At 28.1% G+C, this 16,579-nt stretch overlaps 1 protein-coding gene and 1 long non-coding RNA gene across 6 annotated transcripts in view; one reads left to right on the forward strand and one right to left on the reverse strand.

The window, feature by feature from the left end:
- Positions 1 to 16,579, forward strand: part of LOC106679432 (uncharacterized) — a 205,510-nt gene that overhangs the window by 24,290 nt on the left and 164,641 nt on the right. For all 3 annotated transcript variants that reach the window (XR_010845125.1, XR_010845124.1, XR_010845126.1), the window contains exon 2: positions 16,288 to 16,354. This is a non-coding gene — a long non-coding RNA (uncharacterized lncRNA). The remainder of the gene's footprint in view (positions 1 to 16,287; positions 16,355 to 16,579) is intronic.
- LOC106679431 (transcription factor GATA-4) overlaps positions 11,062 to 16,579 on the reverse strand; it is a 144,789-nt gene continuing 139,271 nt past the window's right edge. For all 3 annotated transcript variants that reach the window (XM_067053389.1, XM_067053387.1, XM_067053388.1), the window contains exons 8-9: positions 15,711 to 15,783; positions 11,062 to 12,428 (exon numbers count right to left, since the gene is read on the reverse strand). In XM_067053389.1, coding sequence (XP_066909490.1) covers positions 12,235 to 12,428; positions 15,711 to 15,783 — 267 coding nt within the window. In that variant the 3' untranslated portion in view covers positions 11,062 to 12,234. The remainder of the gene's footprint in view (positions 12,429 to 15,710; positions 15,784 to 16,579) is intronic.

Consider the following 16,579-nt stretch of genomic DNA (forward strand, 5'->3'; position numbering starts at 1 on the left):
TTATATATGAGCCTAGGATTTTTTCAGCCATAAAATAGTGACGATCTAGCAGCGTTGTAATTTATTTATATTTATTTCTCAATTATATTAAAAAGTTTTTAGTGATCACCGTGTAATATTTTATTTTACTCTCTCAGCGAATTGAAAACTCAAATCCCGAACAGCAAGAAAAACTTCGAGTTAGAAAAGAAGTGGTAGCACAGTATATTTATATTTATTACACTATATTGAGAAAAATAATACAATCTGAATCACACAATACATGTAAATTACAGTAAACGATTTGAGCTACGAGTAGTACAATTAAATGAACAGTTGTATAATTTGTAAAATAGGGGTTGTGCAGAAAGGGGGCACCCCTCCCCCCCAGTAAATTAATAAATATATTAATTTAAATATAGTAATTTTATTAATATTATCTATAAGTGATTGATCGTATGTAAATTAGATGGAGATGGTCCAGAGTGCGGTCAAGATAAATAATTGATATTCAACTGGTCCCAAGTGAACCAGCGAGTTTAAATTTAGTCGGGAGAGCTTAGATGATGATTCGCCAACGACCAGAAAGTGCTACGACCCCAGAATTTTTCGTAAAAGTGTATAAAAAGGTCATGGAGGATCGTCGACTAAAAGTGCGTGAGGTTGCTGAAGCTGTAGGGATGTCACCTGAACGGGCATATCACATTTTAACTGAAGGATTGGGAATGAAAAAATTATACGCAAGATGGGTGCCGCGGCTCTTGATATTGGACCATAATCGCACCAGATTGGAAATGTCCGAACAAAATCTAGCCCGTTTTTTGCGCAACCAACAAGATTTTTTGCTTCGGTTTGTGACTACAGATGAAATTTGGATCCACTACTATAACCCAGAGACAAAACAGCAGTCAAAGCAGTGGAAACATACTGAGTTACCACCACCAAAGAAAGCAAAGGCAGTACGTTCGGCCGGAAAGGTCATGACCTCAGTTTCTGGGATGCAAAAGGCATTCTGCTGATAGATTATCTTCCTACTGGCCAAACAATTACGGGGCAATACTACGCGAACCTCCTAGACCAACTACAGGAAAATATACTCGAAAAAAGGCCAGGTTTTACAAGGAAAAAGTCATCTTTCATCAGGACGCCTGCCCGCAAACAAGTGCTATAGTCATGACAAAACTTCATGAAATGAGGTACGAATTGTTGCCACATCCACCTTATTCACCTGATTTGGCACCATCAGACTTTATTCTCTTCCCCAAGCTGAAAACTTTCCTAGGTGGACGGAGATTTCCTACAACGGAAGAACTGACAGCCGAATTGGAGAGGCATTTTGCAGGCCTGGAGGAATCTCATTTTCGAGTTGGGATCAAGGCATTGGAACATTGCTGGACCAAATGCATTAGTCTACGGGGAGACTATGTTGAAAAATAAAAACACTTCTTTCTAGTACATTGTAACTATATATAAATACTTATATATAAATATATACATAAACTTTACAAACCACTCTCGTATTAATGTTTTAGGAAGGATACAAAAAAAAAGCACTTTAAGGTAGTTCATAATGATTATTTTCTTAGGCGTAGACGTTTTTCCATGATATTAGTAAAAATATTATTTTAAACGAGAAACATTATCTCAGGAACTTCTAGACGTACTAATGTCTATTTGCACTCAATTCAAAGCTAGTTAAATGCACGATAGTTAACAATGATTATTTTGTAGGATTAGCAGTTACAACTTCGTGTCCTTACGCTTGTTTAGTTATTTCAATTTTATTGGCTATTACATTTCATTCACTCCATTTTCATTATAAAAAGGAACAAAATTAAGAAAAGCCAAATGAAAGGGAACGTAAATATCAGCAATGTAGTTTTTATATGACAAAAATTCAAAAAAATAATACTACATAACCTATAAATTCAACCTTCATTCTAGAATTTTTATTAGAAACTGATTAATTTAATTATCTTGACATATAATGTCTTCATAAATATATATTTGTGCTATGTTAAATCAAACATAAACTGCTCAAGTTTGTTTGCAAAATTTGAAACAATGTATTTATTTACATTGAATTGGTAGAATCTTTATTACTTAAAAATGGTGCTAATAATTTTCGATAATAAAGATATTAAGCATTGAATGAATAGTAAGGGGAATTTTAAAAATTCAATTGGCCGCCATTTTTTATTATGGTGGTTTTAAAGTGGAAAACATAAATTTTTTAGCTCATCTCCAAATGATGGAAATGAATGAAGCTTTGAGTAAAATTAGTCACATTTGTCTGCATTGAGGCGTACTATTTACAGATTTATAATATCCATAATATCTTAATATTCGCACCAATTTTAATCCCCTTATTACATTAACATTCCTTACCTCCCTCAGCTCTATTGTGTCAGAACTTTCTTTTAACCCAAAAACGTTTTGAAATGATAATTAGTTTTCTAGAGGAAGTATAAGTTTAATTTCAGAAAAATCCACTACTTTTTTTAAATTTTAAAATTATCTCGAACCTACTAATTACAATACATTAATGATACCATACTTCAGCAACCCATGGAGGACCTAGAGTCAGAAACTGAAAAAATGTTTCTTATGTGATTGCATGGTCAACACTGTGTTTCAACCTTATTAATTTCCAAATAATGTATGTGTCATAAGCAACACCAAGCACCAAGCTAGCCGTATTATAATCCACAATAAATTTATAATATTATTTTTGTCTGTTTTTCAACTATAATTCACCAACTTCTTATTTAATTAATAAAAATACTATCCATTCATCGATTCCCTACAAACTATGTGAATATAAAAAAAATTATACAAGGCTTATTTAAAATAAATCTGCAGTTATTTCACTTTTTTCTCAGTTTGTTCCTTGGCTTTTGTTTTTATTTTTGTGTTAATGTTTTTGATTAAAGGCATCTCTTTAATATATTTTAACATATTTATATTATATATTAAGATATATTATGCATTAACATATATCATTAATATATTAGGATATTTTACTTTGTTCTCAGTCTATTTCACTATGATTTGAATTGAAGGAATCTCTTTAATTAGTATGAGTATAAGACCATTTATTTCTTTTCCATACTGTAGGTTATTTAATATTTATGATTTAAATAACAACATTGTATGTTTTCCTTGATTACTAACTTTTATTTTATTTAATAACTTTAATAATTAATTATATCTGTAGTTTCAGCAATTTATATTATAGTCTTGTTTGTTTTTTCGTATTTATCTGAACATTATACAAAATATAGATCCCCTATACGAACTTATTGCCATTGAATTCTGTTTGAGTGTTGCCCTCCCCAGTTTTTACTGTCACATTTTCCCAGAGCTTATCAGGTCGGAGATACTTTAAGCAAATATTTGCTTTCAGATAACCAATTTCATAGATAACATCACACCTTGAATTTTCAACTAAAGTGTTCATTACAGGAGAAGTGCATATAAAATTGGTTTAATTATGATTTTCATATAGATTTAATTTATTATTTGTCTTTAATCCCTAGACCATTTTATATATTTTAATTTTCTCTAAGGCATTTATTTCAAAAACATAATTGTTTTATTGTTTAGCAATGAAAAAACAAAACAATAGAATTAAAGCTGTACTAACTTTTTTGCTTTCCATTAATAATAGTCTAGACTGCTTAAATAATTCTTTTTAACCTAATATAAAAAATATATGCAATTTATAAAGTTTTCTATTAAAAAATTATAGGTAAAAATGTCTTCTTTTTTTACACCTAAGTTGTAATTTTACTACAATAAAGGTTTCATTACCAAATGAAATAAAGAAAAATTAAATAAAATAATTTAAATTAATGTTACACAAGATAAAAAACTAAAATAAAATTGAACTGAATTTTTAATATTTTTTTAAAGGTAAAATTCAATGTTTAAACTTTCAGTTTGATTCATTATTATGTAATTAATTTAATTTAAAAAATAAATTGGATTAACTTAACAAATTAAAAAATATAAATTTAATTACCTTAATGCAAATTAAAAAATATTTATATAGAATGTACCAATTATTATGTCTTCTTAACTGATACTCACTAAAGCAATAATTAATTATCAATCATTTAATAGTTATGATTATTAAATTAAGTTTGATAATAAGCAGTATGCTTAACTAAGTAGTGTAATAAGAATGTGTGAAATCTTGGATTGGAGTTCCCTTTGTCTAATTAATAAATTTATTACTTTTCAGTTAAATATAATACAATGAACCATCCATTGTGGTTTATTATCTATGTAAAATGTATAATAAACCACAATTTACAAGTTATAAATATTAAAATTTTTTTTCCTTTAAAATGTAATTTGTAAACCAGTTCAATCTTATCGACATGATAAAACAATAATTGCCAAAAAATATATTAAAAAAATATATATTGTGATTTTTCATTATACTCGAAACTTCTTGCCTCAACTTAAATTGCATTAATAAATTACATTCTGTACCTCAAGTGCCCTTGCCAAAGCTCCACTGGCTCTCAATATCAGTGACGCAGCTGGGAAGAAAGTATTGGAAACCCCAAACCCTGGCCTATCATCTGCATGTGGGTGACAGGGCTTGATTCAGGGTTTCCTGGGCAGAATGTAAATATTAATGTGTATGAATATCTTCAAGATGATTTATTTTACTTGTTTAATTTTAATTTTCTTTACCTTAGTTGTTTACTTATATTGTTATTATTTAACTCATTTAAACACTGATATTTATTCAAGATATGCATAAATCATTTTTCTTATTTTATTTTTACTATTATTATTTATTTTATTTTATTTTAAGTTTTTATTACATTTAGGGAGAAGGGGTATCCCCTGTCCGCCGATCAGGAGACCAACTCCCATTTTATAAGTTATACTACTGTTCATTAAATTATAATTTATATGCTATTATATAGCTGTCATAAAATCTACATGTATTTTTTTTTAATACGTAATTGTTTTAATTTCTAATATTTTTTGAATATTTTGAATATTTTTAAGAAATATAAAAAAAAAAAAAATGATCTTAAAGAATCAGGAACTGCTTGTGCTTCAGAATCCGATCCAAGTTGCCACAGTCCTCCACGTTCCTACATCCCTCAATTAAGTCAGATGATGAAGAATCAGTCTTGAAGAAATACATTCAAAGAGACTTTTATAATACTAAATTATTAAAAATAAACATCTAATGTCTTTAACATTATTATTCAAATAACATAATTAATACTTACAAAGTATGTGAAGAAGATACTTATCTTGAAAATTTCGGCTAATAAAAGAAAATGAATCATTTTAAAAACATATGATTCAATTTGTTGAATCTGTCAACAATATAAATCTTACAACTTTATTGGTTCTGTACTAATATATACAATACAACCCACAAACAAAAAATGTTTCAACACAACAATAAGGTTTATGTAACACATATTGTTAACAAGTGAAAATTTCTAAATCAAATATTCATTTTGAAATAAGGAAACTTAAATAGAGAAAAAGAAAAGAAATATAGAACAATTCACCATTTCCTTTCCTGTCTTAAGTATTTTATTTACATTAACTGGTTGAGAAAAAAATTGTTAACCTTCTGTTATGGAACTAGTGAAAAAAAAAAACTGAAATAAAACTTTTCATATTATTTTTCTCCTTTTAGTTGACATAAAAAATATTTGGAACAAACAATTGGTATAGTTCTGATTTGCTATACATAAAATAAAATGAAAAATAATTATATTGTAAATAATATGATAATAATGATAAAAGGAATATGGTCCAGATGTGGCCAAAGAAAAACTCAAATAGTGATTAAACTATTTATATATATTTATATTGGGCCATATTATTTGAGTTTAATTTTATATATCACTATTTCAGTTTTTTCTTTGACGGCACCCAGATTATCTTCCTTTATTATTACACACGGTCAATCAGCAATCTTCCAATAATAATAATATTTGTAAAATAATTATTTAGTCAAACACTGAACCGACAGGTAAATGTTTGAAAGGTTGATCAAAACGTAGATGGGAGGATTGTGTTAAAACTGATTTAGTAGATTTGGGTTTGGAGGGGCATCACTGGAAAGAAGAATGTAGATAGTGATTGGTGGTATCAGTATCGAACCTTCAGGTTCGTTAGGCCTTCATTCTTATTATCATAATTACTTTTTTGGAAGATAGTCTAGGTTCCGATCAATAAAGGTACAGCATGATAAATTATTAATTACGAGTATTATTAATTATATTGTACTTCAGTATTTATATTTTCTTAAGTTTCTTATTTTTTTAATATAACTTTTCACATTCTTGCGATTTATATTCTAATTGTTTTATCATATTTTACAATTTTTGTATCTTGTTCTCATTAAGCACTGAAGAAGCCCTGCTAAGTGGGTCACTGACGTTGCATTCCAATAAATATTTTTTTCCTATTTCATAGCTTTATTTACCGCCACACAGACTATTTTCTTACAATCTATTACAAACGGTCAACTATTAATCTTCCAAAAATAATTATCACACTGGAACACATTTTCCTTTATCAGTATCGCTGTTGCTTAGTTGAAGATGCATGAATCTAATAATCATATATATGTCTATGTTCTTCTTAAAGCAAGGATTGCAGACAAGAAAACTGAAGGGGAAGGAACTCCTGAAAGGGCCAGTTGGTAACAAAAATGGAAAAAAGAAAAAAACAAGATGGGGTCTTTTTTTATCACTGTCAATGTTGAACTTTTTTATTAGAGAAGTGTGATATTTCCCAACAATATGAAGAGTTGGGTACAATTAAAAAGAAATAAATGTTATAGTGAAATATGCCTTTCTGTATTTCCTGATTTTAACGCCATGAAGTCATGATGAAATGGAAGCTTGCAAAAAGAAACTGGCACCGCTAGTAGCCTCATGTGAACAAATTCACTTTAGTCTTCACAGTATCAACAGAAAAACTGAGTTGAATCCACGCAAATTTTGTGTATAAAAGTATCTTGGGATTGTACAGATGAATTTTAGTAAACTGTTTATAATCAAAATTAAAAAATAGACAAGAGTTAGAAAGCTGGGCATTATTTTTTTAATCAGTCAGTATACTTGTTAGCATTTTTGTATTGTGTAGTTTGCTTGATTTTTTTGTTTCTAAATATTAGTAAATTGCTTGAATTTTTTTTTTATTTACTTATATTATAACTGTACGTTTTGTATAAATGCACATTTTGAACTTTGCTGAGAGCTGAAATATGAAAGTTAATTAATATTGTGCCAGTTTGAAAACTTATGAGTTCAGAGAATTAATTAAAAATATAGTATTTTATTGGACATAATGGAGATAAATTATATTTTATTATTATTACTTTTTTAAATTTATAATTAAAGATGCCAATGGCTTAGAGAGATGGTCTGGGTGGCGGTCAATAAAAATACAAAAATAGGAGAACAACTATTTTTTAGTAACCAACGTTTCACCCCACTTTACAGAGTTTCATCATTATTATGCAAACAAAATAAAAACATTGTAAAACAAAATAAGGCTATGAGAGTATACATATGACATGTATAAAAAAATATGATATGTATTAAAAAATATTGATAAATAAGGGGGAATGTTGGTTACTAATGAGTATTCCGGACCATCTTCCTACAATCAATTCCATATGCTCAACTAATAACCTTCCAATAAAGATGAAAATATAATTATAATAAAAATAAATGACAATATTATTATTATAAAAATAATTGACCTAAAATTCGGTTAGGTTACGGATAGTTTATGGTGCATTTTTATCACAGTATTTAATTAGATGCTCATTTTCAAGAAATAATTCAGAGGGAAAAGTTATTTTTTTAATGCTTACAAATAAATAAATACATACTTATGTACAATATAATTTAGTTATTTAAAAGGAAATTCTTTTTTAAAAAATAAATCAGTGAATGAACAATCAATGAACCTAATAGTTGGACTGTGCCTTATTTAATCTCTTGCTGATGCTAAACACACTATTTAAGTTTTAGTGGACCCACGTATTGTCTTTCAATATATGGTCCCCATCACGAAAAGCCTCACAAATTTTAAATCAAAGACAGTTCTGGTTTTAGACGAAACTCTAACAGGTGACATTGAGGATAGGACACTGATGCTTTAACCATTTGGCTGCCTTATTTTATTTCTAATATAATCTTTTAAAATTTTTAGTAAGGTTTAGCTATAGGGACCCAAGTAGGTCAATAAGTTAGGTACTCCGCTCTTTCTCCTTGGTCTAGGTTCAAGTCCTGCTGTGGTAGATAACTATTTATTCTGTTCTATCAGCCATCAATCAACTCTGTGGTCAGGAGACCCCCCTAAGGCTCACCCAGTCTCTCTGGATCCTGGCCAGTCTCTCACAACTGGTGGTTGAGCGTGATCCTTGCCAAATCCATATATAACTGTATTAAAATAAATAAAATACAAAAATCCTTCTGAAGACTGAAATTCATTTTAAATCTCTTAGTAGCTAGTTTGAATGAGATAATTTTAGTTGGTTTTTTTGTTATAAAAAAGGCATCAACAAAACCCATTAATATGTGTTTTGAGGGATACATTGATGCATTTTTGTTTGTAAATAATTAAATTAAAATTATTAATTTCATATTGAGAAGTTTGGGAGTGGGATGGCTCAGTGATAAGGCACTGTGCTACTAACTCCAAGGACCCGGATTCGAATCCAGCTGTGACAGATAATTATTTATTCTGTTACTATAACCGTCAGTGAACTCTGTGGGTTTGGGTCTAAACAGCCTCATAAAGTAGACACTTTAATTATTGAAAAATCTGGCAGTCAAATGTGATTCTAACCAAATCACCTCCTTGCATAATCCTTGGTCTAGACTGTACTTTCTCACATAATACTGCATTCCTGACCCTTCATGTGTTGTTGTGGTACATATTGATTTTATTTATATTGGAGAAGTTTTATTGATGGAAATATAATAAACTAATTGTATTTATGATAGAACCATGTAAAATTATACTGTAACTGCTGGCTTCTCAAAAAAACAAAAAGATAATTTTTTGATTAAATTCTTTCCATGAAGACAGCAAATAAGCTCCACAGTGCTCCCAACCATACAGGGCACCCAGTTAACTCATCATAAAACATCAAGAGCAATAAAACAGCATCAAAATCTATGGATATACGTATTATTAAATACTTATATGTTTTCATAAATTTGTGAATGTATTATTCGGGTGTATGAAAAAAATATATATATTTGGTAACTAAACTTACTTAAAATATTTTTTTTTAGTTTGTTTGTGTGTTTGCTCTTGCTTTCAGGCATAATACCTTATGGTCATCAACGCCTATGTTTTATTAAAATTACTTATTCATTTAGTTAAACCAATACATCAAATATTAACTTATATGTATATCATCCCCATGTTTAGAAAAAATCATACAATATATGTATATATGTATATTACTTTTATTTTTCCAAAGTCAGAAAATAACAGTATTGGATAAAACAACTATATGTATATAAATTTAAGAATTGTTCTGAAAATATACCTAAATGTTATAGTTTAACTAGAACAATATTTTAAGGATGTCTAGTTACCAAAATATTAAATTAAATTGAAAAGGGCTGCCCATGAAATTGGAAAAAAAAATGAAACAATTTTAACTTCTTGAACAAAATTAACTTCATATAGAATTCCTAAGTTTCAAACATATATTTTTCATGCCCAAATTAAAAATTGACATCTATGTGGATCTTTCTTCAGAAAAAGTAAAATACAGTTATTATTAAGCATGATATATTTTAAAAGCATTAATTTTTTAGGCTGAAAAAAAAAAGAAGAGAATTTATAGATTTAACTGCTTTTCCTCAGAATATCCTCAAGTGAGAAGTTCCTCAATTGTACAATCTTCAGAAAGAAGAAGTTCATAGCAACAATTTTTTCTTCTAAATTATATTAAAATTAACATAAAACAATGAGGCCTAATTCAGCTTTATAATTTTTTTTATAATTCATAAATAAAACCTTTATTATTATTTTTTTTCAAAGCCGCTCTTTGAAATTGAACATGAGTTATAACAATTAAAACATTTCATAAGATTAGAATTTTGTGTTTTTAGTAACTTGAGCTAATTTTTTTAATTAAATGGGCCTGGGGCACACTAATGTTATCAATTGAAGACTAAAAACTATTTATATGTATATATAGTTGACCGTAAAACTTAAATATAAGAAGATGGTCAGGGGTTGCGGTCAAAAAAAGAACAAACAGTTTATAACTATTTTAATGTCCGAAATTTCGCCCCACTTTGCAGGGCTTCATCAGGGCTAAAAAGATACAAAATATACATAAAGATACATTTTTTTTTTTTGTATCTTTTTAGCCCTGCAAAGTGGGGCGAAACATGGGACATTAAAATAGTTATAAACTATTTGTTCTTTTTTTTACCGCAACCTCTGATCATCTTCTTATATATAAAAACTATTAACAATACAACCCCTCACATTTGCCGAGTGTTCTAAGCTAGACTTCAGGCAATATTATTTGAAAACAAAATATTTTATCTTAACCTTCTGTTATTGTAAAACTGGAATGAGTAATGTCGATCAAGGGGATAGTGCCTTGCCACCACCCAGGTCTTGATGGAGGGGCAATCTCCTGGAAGAGTAGGTTTACACAGGCCTTCATCCCATCAAAGAATTTGATGTGCCATCGGCCTATGAACACAGAGGGAAGCTAGTAGAGGGAGTTCTGGGTGGATGGCACTGTTTCTGACCCTCTGCAGTGTGGTGCCTCAGACGATCTGCAGCAGGATGGAGTTCTGATAGCCATGGTGTCTGTTGAGTGTTGTCTTCTAGAGGTGACGCAGTAGAGATGCACCATAGAGCAGTGTCGGACAACTGATTGTCTTATAGATTTGTAGTTTGAGCAATTTTATGTGAGCTCTTAGGTGTTACAGCCTATATGACTTCTGCTTGGAGACAAACTTCAATTATTTATCTTTTTAAGTGATGATTTATAGGTTTGTTAATACTCTTGGGAAGTGATTTTTAAATAAATATTGAATTTAAGAATTTTTATTGAAAATAAGTTCAGAATTTAACAATTTTACATACAATAATATTATACATATAGTAAAAACGCTAATAAATAAGAGCGCATTGAGATATGTTCAAGATACTCAGTTAACTAAAACATCTTGTTGCGATCTATTTTATAAATTTTTTTTTTTTCACTTTTTACTTTCCATACCTACACTTGTTATGTTATTACAATTCTTTTAAATTTATTCATAAATACATTTAAATGCATTGTTTTTTTTGCTATTCTTATCAAATTTACTTACAATCGTCTAGTCGATATTAAAAAAAAAAAAGAAAAAGTATTTCAAAATGTTTTTGAAATAGTTTTTGAAAATATATTTAAATAAAAAAAAAACATTGGAAAAAGTATAAATTACTTTCTATACATTTCATAATAAAAATATCTTCAACAATACACTTGAATTAGTGTATTCAAAGGAACATTACAATATCGACAGAAAAAATAAAATAAGAATAATTAATAATTATAAATATACATACACTTCATTTATTAAATTTAATGACTTCTTCTATACACAAAGTCAATATTCACTTTTTAAAGAAATAGCTATAGAATTTTACATTATATATTTACACAAGCATACATTATTTACATACTTAAATTCTTACTATACAATTTTTTTATGTTTGTATGTATGTATTTATAAAACATAAATAATATAATATATAGCTTTCTTTTCAAATTGAAAGAGATCGTCCAATTATGTGTAAACCAACAGTAGTACTATGCAAAATATTTACATAGCTAAAAGAAAAAAAAAATTCCGAAAAGAAAAAATTACTTCTGAAAACACTAAAAAAAAAAAAAAAAAAAAAAAAAGAAGGATCATACCAAAATCGACTTGGTAATCAAACAAAATTTTGAATTATTTATAAGGAATAAATAATTTATTGTATACATTTATTTACACAATTGAAAGAGATCATCCAATTATGCTTGATGGAAGAGAAACAATATGCAAAATTTTTATTTACATAAAAACAAATTTAAGAAAAAACTTCAGAAAAGGGACTATACCAATATTGATTTGGTATATAAAAAATAAAATTTTAAATCATTCATTTGTGGGGAAAACAGAATGTGTCCTTTTGGTGCATAATGGGTGATTGAAAATCACTGCCTTGTAGTCATACAAGGACTGATGGTCGTTCCTGCTTAGTATTATGTGAGGTGACGATGTGCGGTGTCTCTACGCTGTGCTCCTGCTTGGCCCCGATGTCCAGGTAAGGGGGAGGGATGTTGTGGCTGGAGTAGCTGAGCATATTACTGTACCCCAGGCCTCCAGAGGCGTGGCTAACTGCTCCCCTCAGGTCGTTCAGGCCTATAGGATACAATACTGATAAGAATGGTTATAATAAAGTTTATATTTTTTAATCAACATAAAAAATAAATATTATCAATTACAGCACTTGAATATTTTTTTAAAGATATTGTAGAAATAAACTTTTACTGTAGAACCTCCTAGGCCCCTTGGGACTTGGACACAGGCCGTTTAAGGTGAGTATTTGAAATACCAACAGGTGTTGGTATTTCAAAGGGGAATATTAACAGAAATCTATAAATACACTATTTTATAATATGTATGTTCTGATTTTATTATACATTGAAAAAAATTCATTGTCCAAACTTTGGTATAGTCAAGCCGATTTTCAGATTTAGCCAATTTTTTATTGTTGCTCAATTTAACTGATTTTTTTTTTTTTTTTATAAACTTCTCTACTCATTATTTGTAACTATTTTAAAGTTAAGATAAAACAAGATCTAATTCTGGGATTTTGATGCCGTTGCAGCTTAGAAAAAGGGGGAAAAGAAATTAATTTCCAATCTTTACTCAATTATTACATAGAAAATACTAAATTTATTCTTGGATTGAAAGATTTTTGCTTCGCAATGTGAGAGCTCAGAAATATTTTATCCAGACAACTATAGCAAAATATTTTTCTTCAGTTATATCATAGGAAAACACTGAAAAGATGATCTCAAAAAAGTAAAACACCTTTTTACTCTTAAATATTTTAGGGCCATGTTTCAGTGCGTGGCGAGCTAAGATACACAGCAATTAGAGGTCCTGTGCAACAAGTAGACGAAGTTTGGTCTATGTCAATGACAAAAGTGTATTTTGTATATTAATATTTCTAACTCACTCAACAATACTGGTGCAAATTAGATTCAGAGGAATTGAACAGAGTATACCCAAAACATTTACATCCATGGATTAAAAACTGTTGTGCATTTATTATGAACTTGTAGGATAGAAAAGTTAATTTTTTTTTTAATTAACTAGGCCAGTTAATTCAAAGAACAGTTAATGCGTAATTAACAGGGGTTCCACTATACTTGAGAAAATGAAAAGGTGTCCCTTGAATAAGCTTATTAGGGATAACATTCAGTATTCATGTTTCCCAGTTCGTCTGACTTTGTTGTGATTAGGAGAATTTCAATTTTTGTTTTTAATTATTACATTAAATCGCCTAAGTATCTAATTTTAAATAAAAACTAAGCCAAAAATCAGTCCGTATGATCAATATGAATACAGCTTTACATTTTTCATCAAACTTTTTAGTTTTTGTACATTGACTCATTATGTGTTAGTTTTTTAGTAAATGGTATATTTGTTTTTAATTGGAGTAGTTTTTATGTATGTTTACACAAATGTGGAGAGTATTTAGCGAGTTTAATTTGATTCATGCACGGTTTGGTAACCTTTCTGTATATTATTATTAGAAATTAAACACTAAAGTGAAAATAAATAATTATTGCAGGATTTGGATATTTTGAGTTTTTATTGAATGATTTTGCCCATTTTGGGTTTTTCATTTTTATTTACTGCATAAAAATCTGGTCTCTAATTATATATAATAAAATTAGGAAGCTTGATGTTCACTATATCCTAAAGAAATTTAAAAAAAATATTTCTGATCTAATCAAATTTAGAGTTTTATATTAAATTATAATAATTATCTCTCAAAATTATTTTATTGAAAACCAGTTTATTATTGCACCTTAAAAAAACTGTTTAAAAATGAATAAATTAAGTAAATAGGAGGTATATAGTTATGAAAATTGAAAGAAATGAAGTAAAACGTGAATAAACTGGAATTTATACAAACTGTAATTGAATTTTAAACATATGCTTAAAGTTATTAAATATTATTTTGTTTATATGTTTAATTATTAATATTATTTAAAAGGTTTGGCAGTATTAATTCTATTCGTCCAAAATATCCGTAATAAACTAATTTGAAGAAATAAATTTATTAAGAGAATAGATCAGCTTCTTTTTGAAAACTAATTATGACATTTACAATAAATAAATAAGATCTGAAGTTAGAAATATATATTTTTGTTATATTGACCCTTTAATTTAAGCATTAATGAAGATTTTAAAAATTATCTCATCTTCCTTATTAAATTATTCTTAATTTAAAAATTTCCAATTTAATGGCATCATTTCTTGTCATTTTAATATTGGTGAAAATGTATTGCTGGTTATTTGAATGAATGGTCATGTTCATTTATGGAGATAGACACTTCTATTACAATATAGAATAAAAATAATTGTAACAAGATTCTAAAAAATAACAAATCATAATCATCATACGTTAAACATTTTTTTTTTTCAAATATTGGTCAAAATAGTTATTATGTTTTCTGAAAATAATTTTTACATAATGAGATGGGCATATTTTATTGAAAACAGACGCGCAATGCTGGAAATTTTTATCCAGAGGTGGGGGGCTCCTAAATTGAAAAAAAAGTCGAGTTAATTCCGTATTTTGATTTTTACACCAAATACAAAAAGTCTCGACTTTTTAGGAGTTTTATTAAATGAGTCATTTACATAAAAGGGAAAAGTTAGGGGATGTAAAGTTAGTATTAAAAAGTATGAGGAATCCACCCTAGTTTTAGAACCTATGATATTTATAGTGAAACAATCAGAATTTTTTTTTAAATGGTTCAAGGTCATAAAAAGTTATAAATGTTCTCTGATTGCTTTGTGGGTACAATAGTACTTCAATTTTTATGGCTTGAAGGTTTTGTATAGTAAATTTTGAAATATGTAACCATGAGTCATGTGTGAGAATACTGCCCAGCTTAGAAAGTACAGTTTCTTACCTACCTAAATTCACAAGTTATTGTATTTGTTAGGACCAAATGTAATATGCTAAATTTTAAGATATTAATATATAAAAAGTATGTTCTGTGTTCAACAAATTTAAACTGAATAGGATGTTTTTCTGTTTTCAGTAACATTCCAATCTCAAAAATATCTTTTTGGAAGAAACTGCATTCTTACTAAACAGACAAGAATTAGCAGAACAATGATGTGTTAAATTGTAATAAATAAATGTTAAATTATAGTTCTACTCCTATGCATAGTTCATAAATTGTTATTTTTAATACTTATACTTAATTCATTTCTTCTAAAATCCTAAATTTGATATAGGCTGATAAAAATCTTAATATTCCTACATTAGTCCTAAATCCCATTGACTTTGGTTGTATAAAAAAACTACTGTAGTATTTGTTTTCATAATAAATAATTTTTATGTCTCGAAGCAAATATACTTTTATATCAATAGGGAAATAAACTATTACTCACCATTGTGTTCCAGCTTAATCTGATTTGCAATTGCCCTTTCTGTTTTACTGCCTTTAGGTTTTCGTTTTCTTGTCTAAAAAAAAAATAATAAAGTATAAAATAAATGTTTAAACTAAATGCATCAAATCAGTAGTATGATATGGTATTAAAAAATATCATTTTAATAAATGGTGGCATTGAACATCATTATATTTTTTTCAATTGCTTTGTTCCTTACTTTTCAAATTATATGATAGCCATAGCCAAATCATCATGCAAAATAAAATATACATAACCCGAAATAGTCATCTCAGAACTTTGGTTCAATTGGACACCTAAAATCTCTGTAAATACCCCTCGAATATCATAATAAAAAAATAGCTCATAAAAAAAAAAATGTATAAAAAATTTGTAAAAAAAAATCTTATCAAGTGTCTCATATTGATTCTTACTGAAAATACAGTGTTTTAGCATTATAGATTTCTTTCTGGATATAATTAAAAATGCATATTTAAATTTTTATTTAGAAATTTAAATTTATCATTTAAATCACTATTTATGATTTTCAAGGCTTAATTATTTCATGTCATTATTTCAGAATCTATGAAAGGAAATCATCTTGAAAATGGAAAGTGTGATTTAATTTCATGGACTGCAGCTTGTTGGTAAGTCACACTTTTATTAATTACAATTTCAAACAAAGTTTTAAAAACTGCTATTATTCTGTTTATTTTTCTAAACTGCAATGATACTTTAAGTGAAACAGCTGACCAAATGTTACAATGGAAGCCATGCAGATAGTAAACTTCCCTTTCTTCCCTGAGATACCATACTGATATCAAACCTCATATACCATATACCATATGGATAGTTAAAGAAAAATAACTTAA

This window comes from Halyomorpha halys, unplaced genomic scaffold (assembly GCF_000696795.3).
Source record: "Halyomorpha halys isolate HHAL.00 unplaced genomic scaffold, Hhal_1.1 Scaffold202.1, whole genome shotgun sequence".
NCBI lineage: Eukaryota > Metazoa > Arthropoda > Insecta > Hemiptera > Pentatomidae > Halyomorpha > Halyomorpha halys.